Source organism: Solanum tuberosum, unplaced genomic scaffold (assembly GCF_000226075.1).
Source record: "Solanum tuberosum cultivar DM 1-3 516 R44 unplaced genomic scaffold, SolTub_3.0 scf00039, whole genome shotgun sequence".
In the NCBI taxonomy this organism is placed as follows: domain Eukaryota; kingdom Viridiplantae; phylum Streptophyta; class Magnoliopsida; order Solanales; family Solanaceae; genus Solanum; species Solanum tuberosum.
The window spans coordinates 2,088,763-2,110,613 of NW_006238968.1; the positions used below are offsets into that span (position 1 = coordinate 2,088,763).

Genomic DNA, 21,851 nt, shown 5'->3' on the forward strand with positions numbered 1-21,851 from the left:
TTCAAAATATATGATCAAACTTTAACTTAGTTTGGTGTATTCAGATTCCCAAAAATAACTTATTAGATTAGTTTTTGAGAATTTTCACTCACATAATTTTAACTTTTTCACACGTATACACATAACCTGTGATTATTTTATCCTACCTCCTGTTTGAAATGAATTCGTCGAGTGACTATAATTTCAGAATAACTTAACACCAAATTTAGCTAATGTTTGACCAAATTTCTGAATTAGATTTTAAAAGACTTTTAAAATCTAATTCAAAATATATGATCAAACTTTAACTTAGTTAGGTGTATTCAAATCCCCAAAAGCAACTTAGTTCGGTGTATTTAAATTTCCAAATTAGTCTAGTGACCATAATTTTGAGATAATTTGGCACAAAATTAAGCTAGTGTTTGATCATACATTTTGAATCAAAATTTGAAACTGTTTCTTCAAATTTGAAGATACATTTCCAAATTTTGATCCAAAATATATGGTCAACCACTAGCTTTCACTTATAAACTTTTTAAAAATTTTAATACGTATACACATAACTTCAAAAACTCAAATTTTCGAGACGGATAAATTATTCTAGTGACCATAATTTTGAGATAATTTGGCACAAAATTAAGCTAGCGTTTGATCATACATTTTGAATCAAAATTTGAAAATATTTCTTCAAATTTGAAGATATATTTCCAAATTTTGATCCAAAATATATGGTCAACCACTAGCTTTTAGTTTGATGCATTCTTTAAATTTTCAAATTTCCAAAAATGACTTATGAGACTAGTTTTTGAGGACTTTCACTCACAAAATTATAAGTTTTCCACGAATAAAATATTTGTGTATACATAACTAGATATTATTTTATCTCACTTCCCATATGGAATGAATTCGTTGAGTGACTATAATTTTGGGATAATTTAGCACCAAAAGCTAGCGTTTGATCATATGTTTTGGGTTAGATTTTAAAATTTTATGATAAAAATTTTAAAATGTAATTCAAAATGTATGGTAAAATACTAGCTCAATTTCGTGCATTCTTTAAAATTTTCAAATTCCAAAAAATAACCTTGACTAGTTTCTGAAGACTTTCACTCACAAGATTTTATTTTTTTACGGATAAAATATATGTGTACACATAATTTGTGATTATTTTATGCCACCTTCTATTTGAAATGAATTCGTTGAGTGACTATAATTTCAGAATAATTTAGCACCAAATTAAGCTAATGTTTGATCAAATTTCTGAATTAGATTTTAAAAGATTTTTAAAATCTAGTTCTAAATATATGATCAAACTTTAACTTTTTTGGTGTATTCTTTTTTTAAAATTTAAATTTCCAAATTAATTTTTTCACAAATAAAATATATGTGTACACATAACTTGTGATTATTTTATCCCACCTCTTGTTTGGAATGAATTGTTGAGTGACTATAATTTCGAAATAAATTAGCTCCAAAATTAAGCTAATGTTTGACCAAATTTCTAAATTAGATTCTAAAAGACTTTTAAAATCTTATTCAAAATATATGATCAAACTTTAACTTTTTTGGTATATTCTTTAAAAAGAAATTCAAATTCCCAAAAAAATCTTATTAGATTAGTTTTTGAGAATTTTCGCTCACAAAATTTTAATTTTTTCACAAATAAAATATATGTGTACACACAACTTGCGATTATTTTACCCCACCTCATGTTTGAAATGAATTCGTTTGGTGACTATAATTTCGGAATAAATTAGCATCAAATTAAGTTTGACCAAATATATAAATTAGATTTTAAAAGATTATTAAAATCTAATTCAAAATATCTGATCAAACTTTAACTTAGTTGGTGTATTCTTTTTAAAAAAATCAAATTCTCAAAACTAACTTCTTAGATTAATTTTTGAGAATTTTCACTCACAAAATTTAATTTTTTTCACAAATAAAATATATGTGTACACACAACTTGTGATTATTTTATCCCACCGCCTGTTTGAAATGAATTTATTGAGTGACTATAATTTCAGAATAAATTAGCACCAAATTAAGCCAATGTTTGACCAAATGTATAAATTAAATTTTAAAAGACTATTAAAATCTAATTCAAAATATCTGATCAAACTTTAACTTAGTTTGGTGTATTCTTTTTAAAAAATTCAAATTCCAGAAAGTAACTTATTAGATTAGTTTTAAGAATTTTCACTCACAAAAACTTATTTTTTTCGCAAATAAAATATATATGTGTACACACAACTTATGATTATTTTATCTCACCTCTTGTTTGAAATGAATTCGTCGAGTGACTATAATTTCGAAAGAAATAGCACAAAATTAAGCCAATGTTTGACCAAATTTTTTAATTGAATTTTAAAAGACTATTAAAATCCAATCAAAATATCTGATCAAACTTTAACTTACTTTGTGTATTCTTTTAAAAAAAAAATCAAATTCCCAAAAAAAAACTTATGAGATTAGTTTTTGACAATTTTCACTCTTATTTTATCCCATCTTCTATTTGGAATGAATTCGTCGAGTGACTACAATTTCGAAATAAATTAGAATCAAAATTAAGCTAATGTTTGATCAAATTGTTGAATTAGATTTTAAAATACTTTTAAAATCTAATTCAAAATATCTGATCAAACTTTAACTTACTTTGTGTATTCTTTTAAAAAAAAAATCAAATTCCCAAAAAAAAACTTATGAGATTAGTTTTTGACAATTTTCACTCTTATTTTATCCCATCTTCTATTTGGAATGAATTCGTCGAGTGACTACAATTTCGAAATAAATTAGAATCAAAATTAAGCTAATGTTTGATCAAATTGTTGAATTAGATTTTAAAATACTTTTAAAATCTAATTCAAAATATCTGATCAAACTTTAACTTAGTTTGATGTATTCAAATTCCCAAAGATATCTTATTAGACTAAATATAAATTTACGAAGAAAATATACTTATACACGTAATTTCAGAAACTCAAATTTTCGAGACGGAAGTGGTAAACTAATCACATGTGTTTTGGGTTTTGTCGGTTTTGGTACACAATTTTTTTTTACCAACTGTTGAACACTAAAAAGAGAGTTAAAAGTCACCCCTTTTTGTAGGTAGAGATTTTGAAGATTTTAAACAGTCAATAATGACGAAATTTGATTGATATTTGTTCCTATAATCTGACACTTCACGTTCCGTGTAGGGTTTGATAACTCCAAAAGAGAAAAAAATAGTTTCTACGATATGGACGAATCTCATCCGATCGTAGCTCCGGTAGCCGGAGTCACCGGAGATGTTGCTGTTGTTGTAGCTGGAGGAGGAAGTACTGTGAGTTCGGTTGGAAACATGATCGGCGGCGGCGTAGGCGGAGGAGAGAAGAGGAAGAGAGGTCGGCCGCCACGTGGACAAGCGGGGAAGCCACCGCCGCCGCCGAAGATACAGAGAGTGGTGGTGGAGGAAGATGAGGAAGAAGATGTTTGTTTTATATGTTTTGATGGTGGTTCTCTCGTACTATGCGATCGAAGGTAAGTTTGAGTTAATAATTGTGTGTTTTTGTATAAGTTGGTTTTACATTGTGAAAGGTTTTGTATTTGAAGGATAGTAATGGTGTAGAGGATTCGTAATTAGTTTGGATTTAGGTTTCTGGATGCTAGTTTATTGCACTTTTTGCTAATCTCAGTAACTATTGTTCCTTCATTTCCATTGTGAAAGCTTTTGTATAGGAAGGGAAGTACTGAGTTGAGCGAAATTGGTGTAGATGATTTGCAAATAGGTTGGGTTGAGGGACAGTTGATTGATTTTCCAGTTTCTGGATGCTAGTTTACTGCACTTTTGGCTAATGTTTGCCTTCATTTCCATTGTGAAAGCTTTTGTACTTGAAGGGAAGTACTAAATTGAGCAAAATTGGTGTAGAGGATTCGCGAATAGGTTGGATTGAGACACAGTTGATTGATTTTCTAATTTCTGGATGCTAGTTTACTGTACTTTCTTCTAAATGTTGATAAGTGATACAGATTTCCTAATTTGTTCCAAATTGTGTTCTGAATGGTTAGGGGTTGTCCGAAGGCATACCATCCAGCTTGCATTAAGCGGGATGAGGAATTTTTCAGCTCAAATGCTAAATGGTTCTGTGGTATGTTTCCCCTTCTTCAGGAACTCAAAAGAATCTATTCACTTTCTATTGTTGGTTGCTAGATTTTTTTCTGTTCTTGTAGTTTTAGTTTATTGACGGGAGTTTTTATCAGTAGAGTGGAATGTACTTAAGAATCCACCAAAGCAATTAAGGATCCACTAAAGCACAGCATACGATTATAGCCAAGAACTTAAGAATTTCAATACCGAAATAAACCTTCTTGATTCATTGAATGTCATTTTAATAAAGTAACATCTGCATACACAGTGCAAGTAAAACAGAACCGACCGCTGCAACCCTATCTCTGTTTTAGGGTTTAGGATGCAATCTCAAACGCGATCGAGTTTATGGTAATAGTAATATTTTAACCTATTCATCTCATGAACAATTAATAGGGTTCTAGACCTATGTAATTTGTGCGGATATCAAGTATTAAATTAATTGAGAAACACAACGATAACAATCACATATATGAAGAACACCTATAAAATAATGAAATTTGCATAAAAAGAGTGTGTACCTGGCGTAGCCGTATCAACACACAACTGATTTAATTGAGAAAAACAATGATAACAATCACATATATGAAGAACACCTATAAAATAATGAAATTTGCATAAAAAGAGTGTGTACCTGGCGTAGCCGTATCAACACACAACTGATTTAATTGAGAAAAACAATGATAACAATCACATATATGAAGAACACCTACAAAAAATAGTAAAATCGCAAAAAGAGTTAGTACCTTTGTACGCCATAGCAACACACAACTGATTTAATTGAGAAACACTACGATAACAATCACATATATGAAGAACACCTATAAAATAATGAAATTCACAAAAAGAGTGGTTACCTCTGTACACCTTAGCAACGTGCAACTGGAGATAAACTAGGCCGAGTCTTCCTTGCCTTTAGTTTATGACGGCGAACAACTATTTGGAAATGTTTTAGGTTAAGGAAGGAGAGAGGACCTAGCGCCATATATATAGGCTTAGAAGCTTAACCTAGTGGGCCTCCCAAATACAGGCTCACTGGTCTCTAACATGCCTACAGTATCTTCGGCCCACGCCTAGTACATGAAATGATACAAGTCCATCATGAATTCCACATAAATATATGGCCCGTGTCTTGTTCACCAACCATTAACACTTGGCCTGTTTGGTATACGAAATAATAAGTTAATGGTAAGTCCACATTTAGTAAATAATTCTAATAGTCCCAACTAGTTTGGGATTGAATTATAGATCTTGTTGTGGGATTTTCACCAACAATAGAGGAAAATAGACTTGGAGTCTTCATACAATGGACTCCAACTTGTTTAGGATTGAGATGCATCTATTGTTGTTGATAGGATTTTTCTCTTAACTTTTTCGACAACCACATTTTTGAATTGTTCATTAGTTTGGCATTTATTAGGCTTTTGCATTCTAATCTGTCTTCTCATTCAAGGTTCGGAATTTATTGAACTCAAGATACAACAACGACAACATACCCAATGTAATTGCACAAGTGGGGTCTGGGGAGGGTAGAGCGTACGTAGACCTTCTCCCTACATTGTAAAGATGGAGATGTTGTATTCAATAGTCCCTTGACTTAAAATAAAGCATTTTCAAACAGTTTGAAAAAGCGAATACATAAATGAGAGCAGTAACAACAATGAAATAATGTGAAATGAAGAGCAGTACACTACATATAGAGTAGAGAACAACAATGACAATGAAATAATGCGATAATTGAAACTCGAAAAACACAAGTGATAACCGAAATTGAAGAACAAGAAACTACGAGAATAGCGCTAATACCACAAGTAAAAGAGAAGGTCTAAGTATGACCACAAACCACTAACCTATCTTGCGGAAAAGTCGGAAAATGGTCAACTACCAACTAACCTTCTACTCTAATTTGCGACTTTTAAACCCTCCTATCTAAGGTCACGTTCTCAGTAAACCCAAGATGCACTTTGTCCTGTCTAATCTCACCTCCCACCAATACTTCTTCAGTTTGTCTCTACCTCTCTTGATGCCCACCATTGCCAATCTCTCGCGCCTCCTCACTAGGGCATCTACACTTCTCCTCCTCACATGCCTAAACCATTTCAGCCTCACTTTCCTCATCTTTTCCACTATGGAGGCCACTCCTTGTCTCCTACCTTGTCCCAGATTTCTTCATTCCTAATCTTATCTCTCCTAGTATGCAACACATCCACCTCAACATCCTCAGCTTTGCTACTTCCATCTTTTGAACTTGTGAATTCTTGACTAGCTAACACTCTGTCCCATACAACATAGCCAGTCTAACTTGGTCGTAGTGCACTAATTTGGCGTGGCATATAATTGATAGATATTGAACTAATAAATAGAGGAATAGTAAATAGTTGACTGCATTGCATGATTGCATCAAGATTTGTGATCTGGCATGACAATGACATGTTAGGCCTTGTATAAATGCAGCAGCCAGTCTAAACTACTAGGTTGTGCACACATTTTTTAAACTTCAAAAGACTCGTTCGTTTTTTGATATGCATGAGATCAATTCTTTGTTCCTTTCCAACATTGTCTAACAAGAATCATGGACTGTAAGTTTTTAATTTTTTGTTAAAAAAGGATTCATGAGCTATATGTCTTGAAGATTTTTGTAGTTGCGTTAAGTTACCTATGTCATTTTTTCTATTCTGTTATAACATCACAAAATTATTTCGGTTGTCAGGTTGGCATATTTGTAGTGTGTGTCAAAAGGCTTCTCACTATATGTGCTATACTTGTACATATTCATTGTGCAAGGGATGTACTAAAAATGCTGATTACTTCCATGTCCGAGGGAAAAAAGGCTTTTGCTCAATGTGCATGAGAACTATCATGCTGATTGAGAATAAAGACCAAGGGAACAATGAAAAGGTATATCACATGCACCATGGTATTGACAGATTTTTAATCTTACATGTTAGCCTTAAAGAAGGGGTGCTTCTGGTTCTGTCGGTGCTTGGAACAATTTTGTCTTCTCCATATTACTATGTCTCTAGGGTCAATAATCTCATTTTGATTCCATATATTTTGAGTAAGTTGCTTCCAACATCCGATTAGTGTGTCCTCTTATGAAAATGAACAGTTGTAGTCTTCCGGAACTGGATCTGGTTATCAGTTCAAAATTGCTAATTTTTTGCTCTCTTCATTGTGTTTTTTGTCATGTCTTGCAATATTTTCTACTCCCTACATCCCAATTGATGAGACACTTTTTACTTTTTAGTCCGTTCTCAAAAAAGAATGACTTATTTTAGACCACAAGTTTTAGAAGTCTTCTGTTATTCTTTAACTCTGTGCCTAGTCAAACACCTCAACATAAATTGAGACGGAGGGAGTAATAAGTCTACCATAAAGATAATTTTTTTAATTTGATTCTTTGTGCAAAATATTTTAACTATCTCGTTTCAATTTTTTAATTTCTGCAAATTGGAAAAATGTTGGGCTTGATTTTGACAATTTACTGTGATTTAAATGCCTATATCTACCAAAAACCTGTTCAGGTTCAAGTAGATTTTGATGACAAAGGCAGCTGGGAGTATCTCTTCAAGTTGTATTGGGTATACTTGAAAGAAAAGTTATCGCTAACACTTTGTGAACTTATTCAAGCTAAAAATCCCGAGAGAGAATCAGGTAGGATACAGGGGGAACTGAAATATGGTCATCATGTTGCAAATGGTAAGACGTTAATATTACTAGTAACTTTTTAGAAGTTCAACTCACCATGATCTAATTGGAAACTTTGTTGTACTTATCCAGTTGAAGGAGAGGGATCTATCATGGCTCAGCGCAAAATGAATGAGAAAACAGAGGCTCATGCAACTAATATCTCGGAGAAACTAGGAAATCGAGCCATCATTGATCAGGCTGTGGATGGGTCTGGATCTGAGACTTCAATTGCAAGTCTCTCAACAATGAACTCAGCATCCACCAACATCAGTGAAACAGATGAAGTGTGGCATTACCGTGACCCTAATGGTAAAGTGCAAGGATCATTTTCGATGACACAATTGAGGAAATGGAGTACATTGGGGATTTTCCCACTTGATATGAGGATATGGACAAATGATGAGTATGATGATGCAGTACTTTTAAATGATGCACTAAATGGGCTGTTCCGTAAAGCCCCTGCTGTTCATGGGAAGACCTCAAGCCAGTCTCATGAGCTTGGACCTGCCTCTGATGACAGAAATGGTACTGGGTGTGGAAGCTCTGCTGGAACAGGGAGAGAATGCAGAGAAATGGAGGTACCTCGCCATCGTGCAAGTAAAGATTCAAATGGAAATGCTGAGAATATGAGGATGGATGGGATGTCGGCTTCTTTTCCAAAATTTTTGGACTTGATGAATGGAAATAATTCTTATTCAGACAAACTCCAACTGTGTAGCCCAGTCCCTTCATCTCATCATGGCGAGGTGCATGTAGCTCTTCCAAGTAAGGAAAGAGTTCATGAAAATGTGGAGCTTTGCATTGCCACAGGTCAAGTAATTAAGGATTCCTGTGGAAGCACAATATGCCAGAATACTGATACTTACAGTCGTAATACCCAATCTAACAGCCAGAGTAATGTAGGGCAGTCTTCTGGACAGAATTGGGGGTCCTCAACCAGTAGCAGACTTTCATTTAACTTGGACAGTGGTTTTGCTTCAGGTACCAATTCAAAAGATTCATTTGAGCAGAAAGGTAACGTGAATCTTCCAGATCGGCCAAGTCCTGCCGCAAAAACCACCTATGACGATATTGAAGCTCAGGCTGCTGAAAAGCTGCTTTTTTTGAGTTCAGGTGTTCCTCTTCGTGCTTCAGATATCCATGATTGGTCTAGTTCTACTCCAAAGTCCTATGGTGAAGCTAAAGCTGGACAGGCAACTGGAAACAAAGAATCTGCTCCTTCTAAGCTTTCTGTGCAGGATTCAGGCCCTAGCTGGAGCAGTGGTTCTAGTCTAGCTGATGAACAGGACGGGAACTCACCAACTGCAGAACCATCTGCTGAAGAACGGGATGCTGGTCTTGTCTCCATTTCTTCTCTGAAGCCAGCTGAAGCAGTGAGTGATCATGTTGCCACACCCATTCCTATAGCAGATCAACTTAATCTTAATCTTACTTCCACATCGCTCCAGATGTCAAACTTATCCAGTTGGCAGGCAACTGTTAATGAGCCTATTGAGTTCAGCACTTTGGCTGAAGAGTCGGTGTCAGATCTATTGGCTGAAGTTGATGCAATGGAATCTCAAACTCAAAGTGGTATGGGTTCACCTACTTCAGCAATGAGGTTTAGTGAGCAGATGATACCAGGTTACAAAAACTTTATTTTAGCTTTGTTTGAGGACCTGAGTCCTACGCATGATCCTGCAAAAAGTGATGGCTTGAGCTCAAATGGAGATATAAAGTTGCCTTGTCAATCACCTGTGACAGATGAGTTAGTTGGGCCATCTCAAGCTGATGTATTTGACCCTTTGAAGAGGTCTGATGGGAATTCATCTAATGAGCAGCGAGGGAGAAACTAAGTAGGCTAATCTGTCAATCACCTGTGACAAACAAGCTAGTTGGGGCATCTCAAGCAGATGCTTGACCCTTAAAAAAGGGTCTGATTCAAAATTCATCCAACAAGTACAGAGGGAGAAACCAAGTCCGCTGATGTTTCCTTTTCCAAAGGGAAGCTTTTTTCAATATTGCTGCACCTTGTATAAGTCAAAACACTGAATTTCTCAGCAGTTGATAGGAGTACTGAATAGGAAGTTATGAGCACTGGCCGTGGGACATCTCAGAGAAACATGTTTTGGGGCTGTTCAGTTCAGGGATACTACCAAGGATACTGCATGGGTAAATCCATACTTGAATTGTCTCCGTTTGCTGGGAATCAAGTATGGGATAGTGTGGAGGAGGTTCACAGGGGAGAGTTTTTGTTGGCGCAAGACTGGGCTCTTCAAGGGACTGGGATTTTGTTTGGTAGGTCAGACTCAGCTTCCTCCCCAAGGACAAGAAGTTCATTAACTTTGAGTTCTAGTTTGCAAGAAGGGGGTGTTGTTTGACTATCTATACCACGTAAGGTGTCAATTACGTTAAGTTTGATTTAATCCTTCTCTTTTCCACAATTAAACATATGACTGAGATCCCCCCCCCCCCCCTCTCCTCCCCCAGAATCATTATGTGAACTTTGTAGAAATGAGGTGCAGAAAAAATAGTATACATTGCCACAAGGTAACTCTGATCCAGCAAATCTCTACATGTTCCAAACTGCAGTTGGGAATGTGTTCTCATGCATTTAAAAGTGTTGTGTGAACTTCTGTAGAAATAAAGTGCAGAAGAGTTGGTAACTTGGTATACATTGCAACAGGTTAATTCTGACCCAGAAGACAATCTCTGGGAGAAGAAATACAATTGTGAAACAAATAAGTCATCATGTATGACTATGCAACGATACTGTTAAAAAATGTCACATAAATGCTATTGTATTCACACCTTTTTACAAGATATTATATTGTAGGTTCAAAATAGTTCCTGAAATCACTTAAAAGTAATTTTGGTCTTTTAGATTTATCTTATCTAAAGTGAGTAATTTTGTCAAATATATATTAAAATATTTAATGGAAACTCACATCTGGAAGTACAAAATTTGTAGTTTATGTGATTTTTGGTCTATTTGAAGTAACAGATGAAACATTTGGAGGTGCAATTTAGTCATTTTATATTCATTTCTTGGGTTGTGATTTTTGGAATTTTGATCGATAATTTTTTCTTTAGAACAACAATATATTTAGTGAAATTTTACTAGGTGGGAACTAAGGAGGATAGTGTGTATGCAGATCTACTACTATCGTAGATGTAGAAGAGTTGTTTCTGGAAGATCCTCAACTCAAATGCATCAAATTCAAGTAAAAGAATGAGAAAACAATATAGAAAGCATAACAATTAATCAGAAAAGCAAATATAAAGTCTACAAGAAAGAAAAATAACAAAAACAAAAGTGTAATAATTGAAAGTCAGAACTATATCGTTTGGTGTGAAGTATAAACACAAATAGTCCTGGGATAAATATTTAGTAACACTTAATTTAGTGTTTGGTTGGAAAGCTTGGGATAACTTATCCCAGGATTAATATATAGTACCGGGATAAGTTATCCCTCCCAAGAGGTGATATAATAATCCCATCATAATTTGTCATGGGATAAACTTATTAAATGACAAAACTATCCTTCAAAACTCCCACTTACTGGCAGCTGATCAAGGTTCACGTTTGGCAATGTCAAGCTGCTAATTCTAGTAATGTCCACTAATTAAAGCCAATACTGTAGCTGCATTTTAAGCCACTTTTTATGTGTTTTGAGTAATACTGTAGCTGCATTTTAAGCCAATTTACTGCTGTGTATAGATGAAAACTACTGCTGTACTGGTTAGGCCAAAATCTGCTACATTTTTATTATTCGCTACTAAATTTTGAGCCCTAAGTTGCTTCATTTTTTATACATATTTTTAAAGTAAATGTGATTAGTAAAAGAGTTCTCTGATCAAACCATATGTTTTCTTTAGCGTGGAGTATTGACACCTCCAAAATTGACACATAATTGAACACAAAGAAAATTCATACAGAAAAATAATTAAGCTAAATAAGGTAGAGGTTTGTTTTTAAGAATGAATAACTAAAACTCTACCAAAAAAATATGTATACAGAAAGTTAAATAAGAGGGTATTTTTGTAATCAATCACTTACTTTTAGAAAGTATGCAATGGTTTATTATTTTTTGTACAACAAACCAAACAATCAATAAAAAATAATGTCAGGATAACTAATTCCAGTATAACTAATCTCAGCATAACTTATCCTGACATAACTTATCTCAGCATAACTTGTATTCAAACCAAACAACCCATAAGGGTATGGTTAATACTTAATACTATGACATGCATTAACAAGCCTAAATCTTCACAAGGCAAAACAACTTTCTACCTCTACTAACCTTCTATTATAATACGCGACCTCCACTCCTTCTTATCTAGAGTCTTGTCCTTGGTAATATGAAGTTATTTCATGTCCTGTCTAATCACCTCCCCAAATATATTTTTTAATTTATCTCTACCCCTTCGCGTACACCCAACACCCCGCCTCTTGCACCTCTTTACTGGACTGTCAACACATTTTCTCTTCACATTCCCTAACCATTCTAATATCACTTTCCTTATTTTGTCCGCCATTAAGGTCATTCTCACATTCTCCCGAATAACCTCATTTCTAATATGCCCACGCATCTATTCAACATCTTTTATCACCGCAACATGCATTTTCTTATCCTTTGGTTTTTGTTATTTCTTTTTCAATTATTATAGTATTTTGTTATGGTTACTACTTATTTTTTCATATTGTTTTGTCATACTTCCCATCATACCATCGAAAGAGTGACCGGAACCTGTTCCTGACCAACTCGTAAGTAGCATCCCGTTGCTGGTCGGCACAACGGGGCGTCAAAAGCAAGTCTTTTTGATTGCTGATAAGTTCTTATGTTCCTTGATGTTTTGATGATCTCCTCACAAGTGCAAGGACGTGGTCCTCTACAGAGTATGAATACTCGTCCAGTGGTCAAAGTGTTGTACAGCTGGAAAGCTGTCTGCGTCAGAAGGTTGGTGAAGCTACAGAGTACTCCACCAATCAGAAGCGACGAGGTTGCTTGTTCATTGGATAATAACTTTTCATGTCTAAATATATCCAAGGAAAAACAACAAACTAATTCATTCATTCAAAAGGTGAGAACCAACACGTATTCTCAAGAACTTCTAAAAGAAGTTTGCAAGGGACCTGGTCCCTACAAGACTACGATGTGAAAGGACGACAAGACAGCTGTCAGAAAAGCCGCCACTTCTGATGTGGTAGGTGCACGTCATTCCAGAGAGGCAAACTCTCAGCCAATGGGCGGTCCCAAGGAGTTTGTGTTCATTTTAATATAGTCTCTTCCAACAAAACACAAACTCAAGATTTTGGCAAACAAAAAACTCACAAGCTTAAAAGGAAAAAACCATCTTTAAGGTAGAACAATACTCCCACTCAACAAAAGGATCTGATAAAGTGCTGAAGCATCTTTGTTGAGTTTGAGTTTTGTGTCTATCATTTTATAGGTTTTTGCATCTTGAAAATTCTCAAGTATACAAGCAAAGACTATCTTGGTGAAGTATTCTCAGACAAGCACTATAAGGACCTGATCGAGCTGCAAGCGTCAGAGCGTGTCTTAGGAGTTTTACTTCCGTGCTTATATTGTAAATCTGTTCCTAATCTATAAAGGATTCAGATTCTTGTGTTCGTTGTAAAAGTCTAAGTCAGTTGAGGCTAACTGATTTAGTAGGCAGCATTGTTTGCTACTTAGTAAAATTCTAAGTCATCTAGGAGCTAGTTGATTTAGTGGGCGGTGTGGTATCCGCTTAGCAAAGTCTAAGTTATCTAGGGCTGATAGCTTAGTGGGTAGTGTTTTATCTTCTTAGGCTCGTCTAAGTAATAAGATATATTGCTTAGTGTGGAGATTAGTAGGTTAATCTCATTTTGTAAACTGACTTTTACTTTTGCTTTGAGAAGATTAGTGGAAGCAGTTTGAAAAGTCCTGACAGGCCAGGTCGTGGTTTTACTTTGACAGGCCAGGTCTTGGTTTTACTCCCTTGAGCAAGGATGTTTCCACGTAAAGTTGTTGTGCAATCTTTACTTTCAACACGTTGTTTATTTTCTGTTATTGTAACTGTGCTGAGGACTTGGTCCCATCTAGACCAGTGGACTCATACATTCCAACAATTGCCCCGCTGACCTTTTCTAAAAGCACCTTGGGTCGGAGGTTGGTTGTAAAGTAAAGAAGGGTGGTGCGTTTTCGAATTCAATTTACTTTGAATTGATTTTCTTAAGTCGAACCAAATTTACTAGAAATAATCTTTCTATTTTGCCTATTAAAATTACATTAAATATGTTATTATTGTTATTATACTTTAATAAACTGAAATGATCAAAATTACTCAACTAATACTTTGAAAAAATGATATTTTTTCATTTTCTCTTTGAATATTATGCCAAATATATATAGTCATTAACATACATCGTTTACGTTAAAAGACTTCGTCGGTTCATCGAAATATTCAACAAATATACAGTTCGACCGCTTAATAAGAAAAAAAATGGCGAAATCATAACTTCATAAAACTTGAAAACAAAAATGGCGAAATCAACAAATTCATAAAACTTGAAAAAAACTGAACAATTAATCAAATCGATAAAATCCTATCAAATTCAGTGATCAATGTCGTCGTCTTTGATGTTGCCGCCGACGCACCGGTATGCAGCCGGAGCTTTGTTTGGGCTTGCTCTTCACCAGGCTCAGATCCATCAAACTTGTCCATTGGGCTTTCCGGATACACCGCCGGAGGAACGGAGTAGCAGTGGCAGTAGTGCAGATTCCGTTTCCGATGATCCTCAACTTTGGGTTCATGAATCCTCTGCTCTTCTAAGACCTATATTCAAGTTAATTCCTTCTACTTGCTCAATTTTAATTTGATTTATTGGATTATAAAATGTTGAAATTCGGTATTAGTATCTCTTTGTTAATTCTTAGTTACGCATATTTCTGTCTGTTATTTTTGTCAAGGGAAGGTAAAAAATACACATAAAGTATTCGGTTTTTGAGTTTTATGACTGAATTGTCAAGTGTGTGAGTTTTCTATGTAAAACTATGGTCAAATGTTTATTGAAATACACTTAAACTAGTAGTTGTTTCCTTTTCTAAGCTGAAATAAATAGTTGATGATGGGTGAGCTAGAAAAAGTGAATACATGATAATTCAGATAGAAAACTCAAAAAATAGGGATTGTTTTTGACTCTTTACTCTTTATCATAACTATGGTAGTATGGTGTGCCAGCCGGCTTACACGCAACACAATTAGTTCCACCTTCCACTAGCAATAACTGGTAGTAACTCTATCCTTCAAGGCTATGACAAATGGGAAGAAATCACCTAGTTTTTTGTTTTTTTAATCTGGTGGGATTTGATCGTGAGCCTCATGGTTCTCAACCCACTTCATTGGCCATTAGGCTACACCCTTGAGTGCAAATTCCTGTCTATTTCAGCTGTTATTGCAGGGTTTTTTTGATATTATATTACGGTTTCTTGACTGGAGAAAGAGTTTAGAGGTTAGTTTGACTTATGTATTATGTTACTAGTGGAAGTGGTAAACGTTAGATTGATAGAGAAGATATCACATTTAAGTTTTAAATTTGAATAGCAAAATTACATTTATTTGTTGAATGGTGTCAAAATTTTGGGACGTCTTAAAATGGAAAAAGCGTCATATGAATCGGGGTTGAAGGAGTATGGACTACTTACTAACTAATGGAAAAGCAAAAGGTGTATGACTTGGCATACTTTGAACCTGACACATTTGACCCATTCAACCAGCATTCAACAACTAATGCTAGTGCGTATTGGTCAATTTGTAGATTATTAATTTGGTTTCCGTTTTGGATTTGTTGTGAGTAGATTTTTAGAGATTGATGACAAGGCATGGTCTGGACTAGAGGAAACTGCGGCCTCTACACCACCAAAGCATCATGTTGGAGCGGTTAGTTTTCTTGTCCCTTTAAAGTTGTAGAATAGTAAGGTAGGTATGTTTATCAGTTTATGTCCATGACAAGTTCCTGAGTTTATCAGAAAATTGCATTAAATTAAGGTCTACTGTACTTCGGGAGGAGAGATCTGTTGCCTCTGCTGCTAAATGCTTTTATTAAAATGGAAAGGTTTCTCCTTTGATTTTTAATACATTAGTCGATATCATTAGGCAGTCTTAAGTAAATATCTTTGTCATTACTTGCCTGACGGCATGATTACTGATACTACATCAGTTTCTAAGGTTACTGTCTGAAGAAAGTGATGATGGTTCTTCAGAAGCAGCAGACATGGAACTTGCTTTGGCAAATGGCGTAGATGCTATGGCATCAAGCATGGAGAGAACTTCTGATAATGAGTCTAACGAGGAGAAGAGGCGTGAATATAAGCATGAATGTGAGGAGAAGCTATCAATTGCTGATGTGAAGTCCAAGTCTGATACGGAAAATACGAAGGTTGAAAATTACCCAGAGAAAAGCCAAAAACCATCTAGCATTGTGGGGGCTCATTTGAAGTCTGTTAGTGGATCTGATGAAAAACCTGTGGAAGAGGTATCAATGCTTGGGTACACTAGGAAGGTGACCATTCTCTATGAGCTTCTTTCAGCTTGTCTCGCACAAGTACCTGAAGACGGTAAGAAAACTACTCGAAGAAGGAAGGGTTATGATGCTCGACATCGTGTGGCTTTACGGTTGCTAGCGACATGGCTTAATGTCAGATGGATCAAAGTGGTACATTCATTTAAATGATGCATAAATTTCCATTATGTGCTATGTTTCTTTCTCTGCTAGCTCTGTTAAAGTGAATGATATATTAATTGCTAATCCTTTTAGGATTTATGAACATGTTAATTTTATAGTAGAAAGAATCTTTGTAGACCTTTTGTATGTCAGTCTGCAATCATGAAGTTATTTGAATGCCTGCTCTCTTGAGGAAAAACTGTGTAGACCATTCAATTAGCTGCCCAAAAGTGGAGAACACTAACCAGTAATATGAGCTTGAGAAATTTATTCTGCTTTTAGCTTGTTTTCCGTTGTGCATGGATAAGATTTTATCCTACTCATTTCCCTACTCAAAAGGACAGATTTTTTAAGATATGATCCAAGATATTCTGCCAAGTTTATATCAGCTAGGTGGAAGAAAAATCTTAGAGTGAGTAGATGTACCTTGAATATGGCTAATATTAAGTCTAAGTTCTAATGAACGTTTGGTTTGTATACAAATTGTTACTGGATCATAACTCAAGACTTGTAATGTGTGTATAATAGTCATGTAATTATTTGAATGTTACAAATGTTTCTTTCAAAGTATTGAAATCTAGATATATGGTATATTGTCTATATGTTTTTGATCGTATTAAAATCTAGATGTATGGAATATTGTCTATATGTTTTTGATCGTATTAAAATCTGGACTTATGGTATATTATTTAAATGCTTTTCATTTCAAATTGGATAAAGATTTTTTCCAAAACTCCGAAGACCCATATTACATCAGTTCTGTCTAGCATCTTGTTGGTTATCATATGTGATTTAAAATAATTAGTGAACCATAAATTAAAAATCATCATAGAATTATGCTTCTTAATTATTTATTTTTGATTATATCATAAAGAACAATTTTAAGAGGAAAGTTAAAATGTTAGTGCTAAATTATGAGATAATTGAATGAATAAATATTGCATTCCTTTTCTGACCAATTTTTGCTAAGTACTTTCTTATATTTTAAAAATCAATATTAAAAACATTATTATGAGAAATTAGATATAACAAGTAAGAGATGGATAATAGATCAAGTTATTATGATAAAAGGCATGTTTTTGCATCTTTATGTGCTCTAATACATGTATTAGAAATTATGGTCAAGTCGGTAAATACAATAATTACCACATAACCAAAGTGTGTATTGTTAAAACCTAATCCAGATATGGTAACTGACATCTGACTTCCAATGTGGAATTTGTTACCAGAATTATTGCCAACATTGCAGGTAATCGAGCGACACGTACACTTTTGATTTGGTCTGGAATAATACTTCTGATAATTTGCACGTTCTTATTTCGTTATGCCATGGAATACTTGAAGATCTTTAAATACCCTGATATGGCTATAATTTTTTTTCCATAATAGTGATGGGGTCATTTGAGCAGGCTACTACAGACAACCTTTTTATGTTAGCGATAAGAGTCCGTCTCTAGCCGTGGTACAAGAACAATCTGCATAGTAGGGAGCTGCACGCTTTTAGCAGGCTACTACAGTCATAGAATTCTTTATAGAGTGCATGTTTAAAAATCTTAAATTACAAGTTAATATAAATAAACTTTTGTTTATCCCACATTTGTAAGTTCACCTTCCTATAACTCTATAGAGTAAATATTTATATGTTTTGCTTTCCTAATCTTACCAGTTTCAAAAAATATACAAGTATGTTTTTGCTTTCCTTTTATATTAGGAAGAGAATTTGGATCTTTTATATTCTTTTGGTTCTTTACATTGATGTCAACAAGTCTTGTGAGGAGAATATAGATGCTTAAGTGTAAATATACTTTATTCTGATTTTGACAAGCAGTTCTTTTTCATTTAAGTTAGGATAACATCTGTTTCATATGAAGAGAACATGTTGAAATGGCACATAATTTACATCTGTCCCAAGTAGCTATTTACTTGAGGCATGAACTTCCATAAACTTCCCATTTTGAAAGAATTTATGTGCTGCAGGAAGCCATTGAGACCATGGTTGCTTGTTCAGCAATGGCTTTGCTGAAAGAGGAAGAATCAAAGGAGGAAAGCCAATCTCCTGATAGTTCATGGGTTAAGTGGAAACGAGGAGGTATTATAGGTGCAGCTGCATTGACTGGTGGAACTTTAATGGCAATTACTGGTGGTAGGACGCCTAAAATTTTCTCAACTTTTAGCAGGCAGATATAATGTTAACAAGCTTCCAAGGGAATAGATTTCTCTGACCTTTGTCTTTATTTTATTCTTAAAGAGCTTTTACTATGTTCAATGAACAACCATATTAGAGAACAAATTGTAGGACTTTCTAACCTTTGTTTTATTATCAATCAGGTTTGGCTGCTCCAGCAATAGCTGCAGGCTTTGGTGCTTTAGCACCTACCTTGGGCACTCTTATTCCTGTGATTGGAGCAAGTGGGTTCGCTGCTGTTGCTACTGCTGCTGGGAGTGTTGCAGGATCTGTTGCAGTCGCAGCATCATTTGGAGGTAAACGTTTATAGGATTGTCTCTGTGTGTGTATAATCTTTTAACATTCTTTAGTTGAATCTTTTCTATGGGATGATTATGGAGACGGATAATGTAAGGCAACTCATATAGTTAAGATTGGGCTTGGACTGTGAACATCTTTAAGTAATTCTTCAGTTATTTGATGTTGTTACTGATACTTCTGCTTACCCAGCTGCTGGAGCCGGACTTACTGGAACTAAAATGGCCAGGAGAACTGGAGATGTTGATGAATTTGAGTTCAAGGCTATAGGGGAAAACCACAACCAGGGGGTAAATCATTAGCTCTCTTTTTTGATACTTGATATTTCTTCTTAGCATGTATTGTTTCACTGGGTAGGATTGCAGTCTGCTACTCTGCTTGTTTGTTTTTATCCCCTCTTCTTTATTCTCATAGTTTCGATGAGTTATAGTTTTACTCATGGACCATTTAGTTCTCTTTGGTATTTGTTCTCTCACTTTGCATATTCTCTCAGCGGCTGGCAGTTCAGATCTTGATCTCGGGACTTATTTTTGAGGAGGAAGACTTTATAAGACCTTGGGAAGGACAACATGATAACTCTGAAAGGTAAAACATTATTCTTTCTTTTTCTTAGTTTATTTTCATTTTGGTGATACTGCCAAGGTAGCAATGAGCATTATTTAAATTTCCTACTTGTATACCTGAACAACCCAACTGTTTCCCATATCTTTAGCACAAGGATTATAACGTGACATTTCATAATTTTCTCAGGTATATATTGCAGTGGGAATCTAAGAATCTTATTGCTGTGAGCACTGCAATTCAGGATTGGCTGACTTCACGTAAATATTTTGTACTTTGCTTTCAGTGGATGTAGTACATTGACCAGCTACAATTGTATTTTAAGTGTATAATGTTAACAAGCATGATTTCTTAAATAACAGGAATTGCAATGGAGTTGATGAAGCAAGGTGCTATGATGACTGTACTACACACTCTTTTAATAGCTTTGGCTTGGCCAGCAGCTTTACTTACTATTACTGATTTCATAGACAGCACATGGTCAATTGCTGTGGACAGGTTTTTGTTTGTCTGCTTATCTTTTCTTTTACACATTCTTTTCTGATGTGGGATGGGGATCCGGGAGGAGGATGTGGAGATATTTTCCTTGCCCTTCCTCTGTAATCTAAAGGTTAAACTCTTTTAAGAGAAGGTGGTTTATTAATTACGAGGATGGGAAAATCAAAAGGAACAACTCAAATCATTTACCCGTATCACGATAAAAGTTTTGTATCCCTAGCATTTCTGATCTTTGAAATCTCATCCTTCCCTTTTCCAGTGGTGCTGATTACGCTCCAGCCTCCTACTGCTTGAATCATTGAGCAGTTGTGTCATACCATTTTGTGTCGAAGCAGGGCATCTTACTTCTTTGTATGGAAAAAGAAACTCTGATGATGGTTGCTGATGTGTATTTGCAGATCTGATAAAGCAGGAGTGCTCCTAGCAGAAGTGTTGAAGAAAGGATTACAGGGACACAGGTATACAAGCCTAAATGTAATTTGGAATATCTGCATTTTGATTGTCCTGAAAGTCTGGGCTTACTTGTTAGCCAATTCCGTTATTTATTGTCCATGATTGTTTCAGGCCTGTGACACTTGTAGGATTTTCACTAGGGGCAAGAGTTATTTTTAAATGTCTACAGGTTTTGGCTGAGAGTGAAAATAATTGTAAGTGTCTCTATATATTGTTTAACTTTTTAGATTGATCATTTGCTTCATGTGGACCACAACTAATTTGTTTTGAGGCGTAGTTGATTGCTTTGCTTCCTGAGATCCTGAAGTATTTGAATTTTGGCAGCTGGACTTGTGGAAAGGGTCGTTCTTCTTGGGGCACCTATTGCAATTAAAGATATGGACTGGGAAGCAGCTAGAAAGGTTCACATTGTCATAGTTTTCTTGATTTTAACTACTTTTAATTATAGTCGTAAATCTTTGGTCCTCCCCCCACACCCCTATTATCCCCTCCCTTTTCTTCATATTTTGTTTTCCTTACAAGTGTAGGATTCGATCTCATTACTATCTGAAGCTCGCTGTTCTTGTTTTGCAGGTGGTAGCTGGTAGATTTGTGAATGCTTATTCTACCAATGATTGGATGCTTGGAGTTGCCTTTCGTGCCAGGTATGCATTATTCACAAGCATAGTACTGATGTTGAAAATATCAACTACTGCTGCTGCAATATATTTGACGGTTTCAAGGATATCCTCACTATCTGCTTTCACGTTTGATTTACCGTTTTCTGCTTCTCTTTCTTGTGACTTCTGCAACTTCTTTTTAACAGTCTCCTTACTCAAGGCCTGGCTGGAATTCAACCAGTTGAGATTCCTGGTGTTGAGAATGTAAGTTTGATGTTCCCATTTTTTCTCTCTGTGTTGCAGTTGTCTCCATTTAGTTGAAGTTTAATTTCTTTGGTACTCCATTTACAGGTTGATGTAACTGAATTCATCAAGGGCCATTCGTCATATCTATGGGCTACACAAGAGATTTTAGAACTACTTGAGCTGGATACTTATTATCCTGTTTTCGGTCATCGCGTTGTAAAAACATAAATTTTACAGTTCTTATTTCTTGTAGGCACTTCATTGTTGTGAGTTGTGTCCCCATGCATTTACAAACTGTAAAGCTTCAGTATGTGAGTAAGATTTTGAAACAAGAATAAGCAACTTTGTAAATTTTAATGGAAAGTAGGTTAGCTAAATTCTGTTTCTTTTTCTTTCCAAAAACATGTTAGTCATTTGGAATTTATGATCACATTAGTTTGGGGATGATTGATAATCTTTGCTTTGTTTGAGCAAGTTTGAGAGTTGGGTATGACATAAGGAGGTTCAAATTTCGACGGAGGCAAA

General features: G+C 35.1%; 2 protein-coding genes across 3 annotated transcripts; both read left to right on the plus strand.

Annotated features, from left to right (window-relative positions):
• The first annotated feature begins 3,083 nt into the window (after window positions 1-3,083).
• Window positions 3,084-10,471, plus strand: LOC102591636 (zinc finger CCCH domain-containing protein 44-like). The gene is made up of 5 exons (XM_006343315.2): window positions 3,084-3,498; window positions 4,027-4,106; window positions 6,816-7,003; window positions 7,630-7,804; window positions 7,886-10,471. The coding sequence occupies exons 1-5, from the start codon at window positions 3,218-3,220 to the stop codon at window positions 9,628-9,630; spliced, it is 2,469 nt and encodes an 822-aa protein (XP_006343377.1). The 5' UTR covers window positions 3,084-3,217; the 3' UTR covers window positions 9,631-10,471.
• Window positions 10,472-14,187: 3,716 nt separating this feature from the next.
• LOC102591976 (transmembrane and coiled-coil domain-containing protein 4-like) lies at window positions 14,188-21,711 on the plus strand. Of its 2 annotated transcripts, XM_006343316.2 has the most exons (15): window positions 14,188-14,609; window positions 15,622-15,703; window positions 15,984-16,478; window positions 18,465-18,630; window positions 18,816-18,968; window positions 19,162-19,259; window positions 19,463-19,554; window positions 19,720-19,790; window positions 19,893-20,028; window positions 20,427-20,486; window positions 20,593-20,675; window positions 20,806-20,882; window positions 21,055-21,125; window positions 21,287-21,344; window positions 21,432-21,711. In XM_006343316.2, the coding sequence occupies exons 1-15, from the start codon at window positions 14,389-14,391 to the stop codon at window positions 21,552-21,554; spliced, it is 1,986 nt and encodes a 661-aa protein (XP_006343378.1). In that variant the 5' UTR covers window positions 14,188-14,388; the 3' UTR covers window positions 21,555-21,711. The 2 variants fall into 2 exon arrangements, with proteins under 2 accessions (XP_006343378.1, XP_006343380.1); XM_006343318.2 differs by lacking the exon at window positions 14,188-14,609 and having other exon boundaries at window positions 15,992-16,478.
• Window positions 21,712-21,851: the final 140 nt, after the last annotated feature.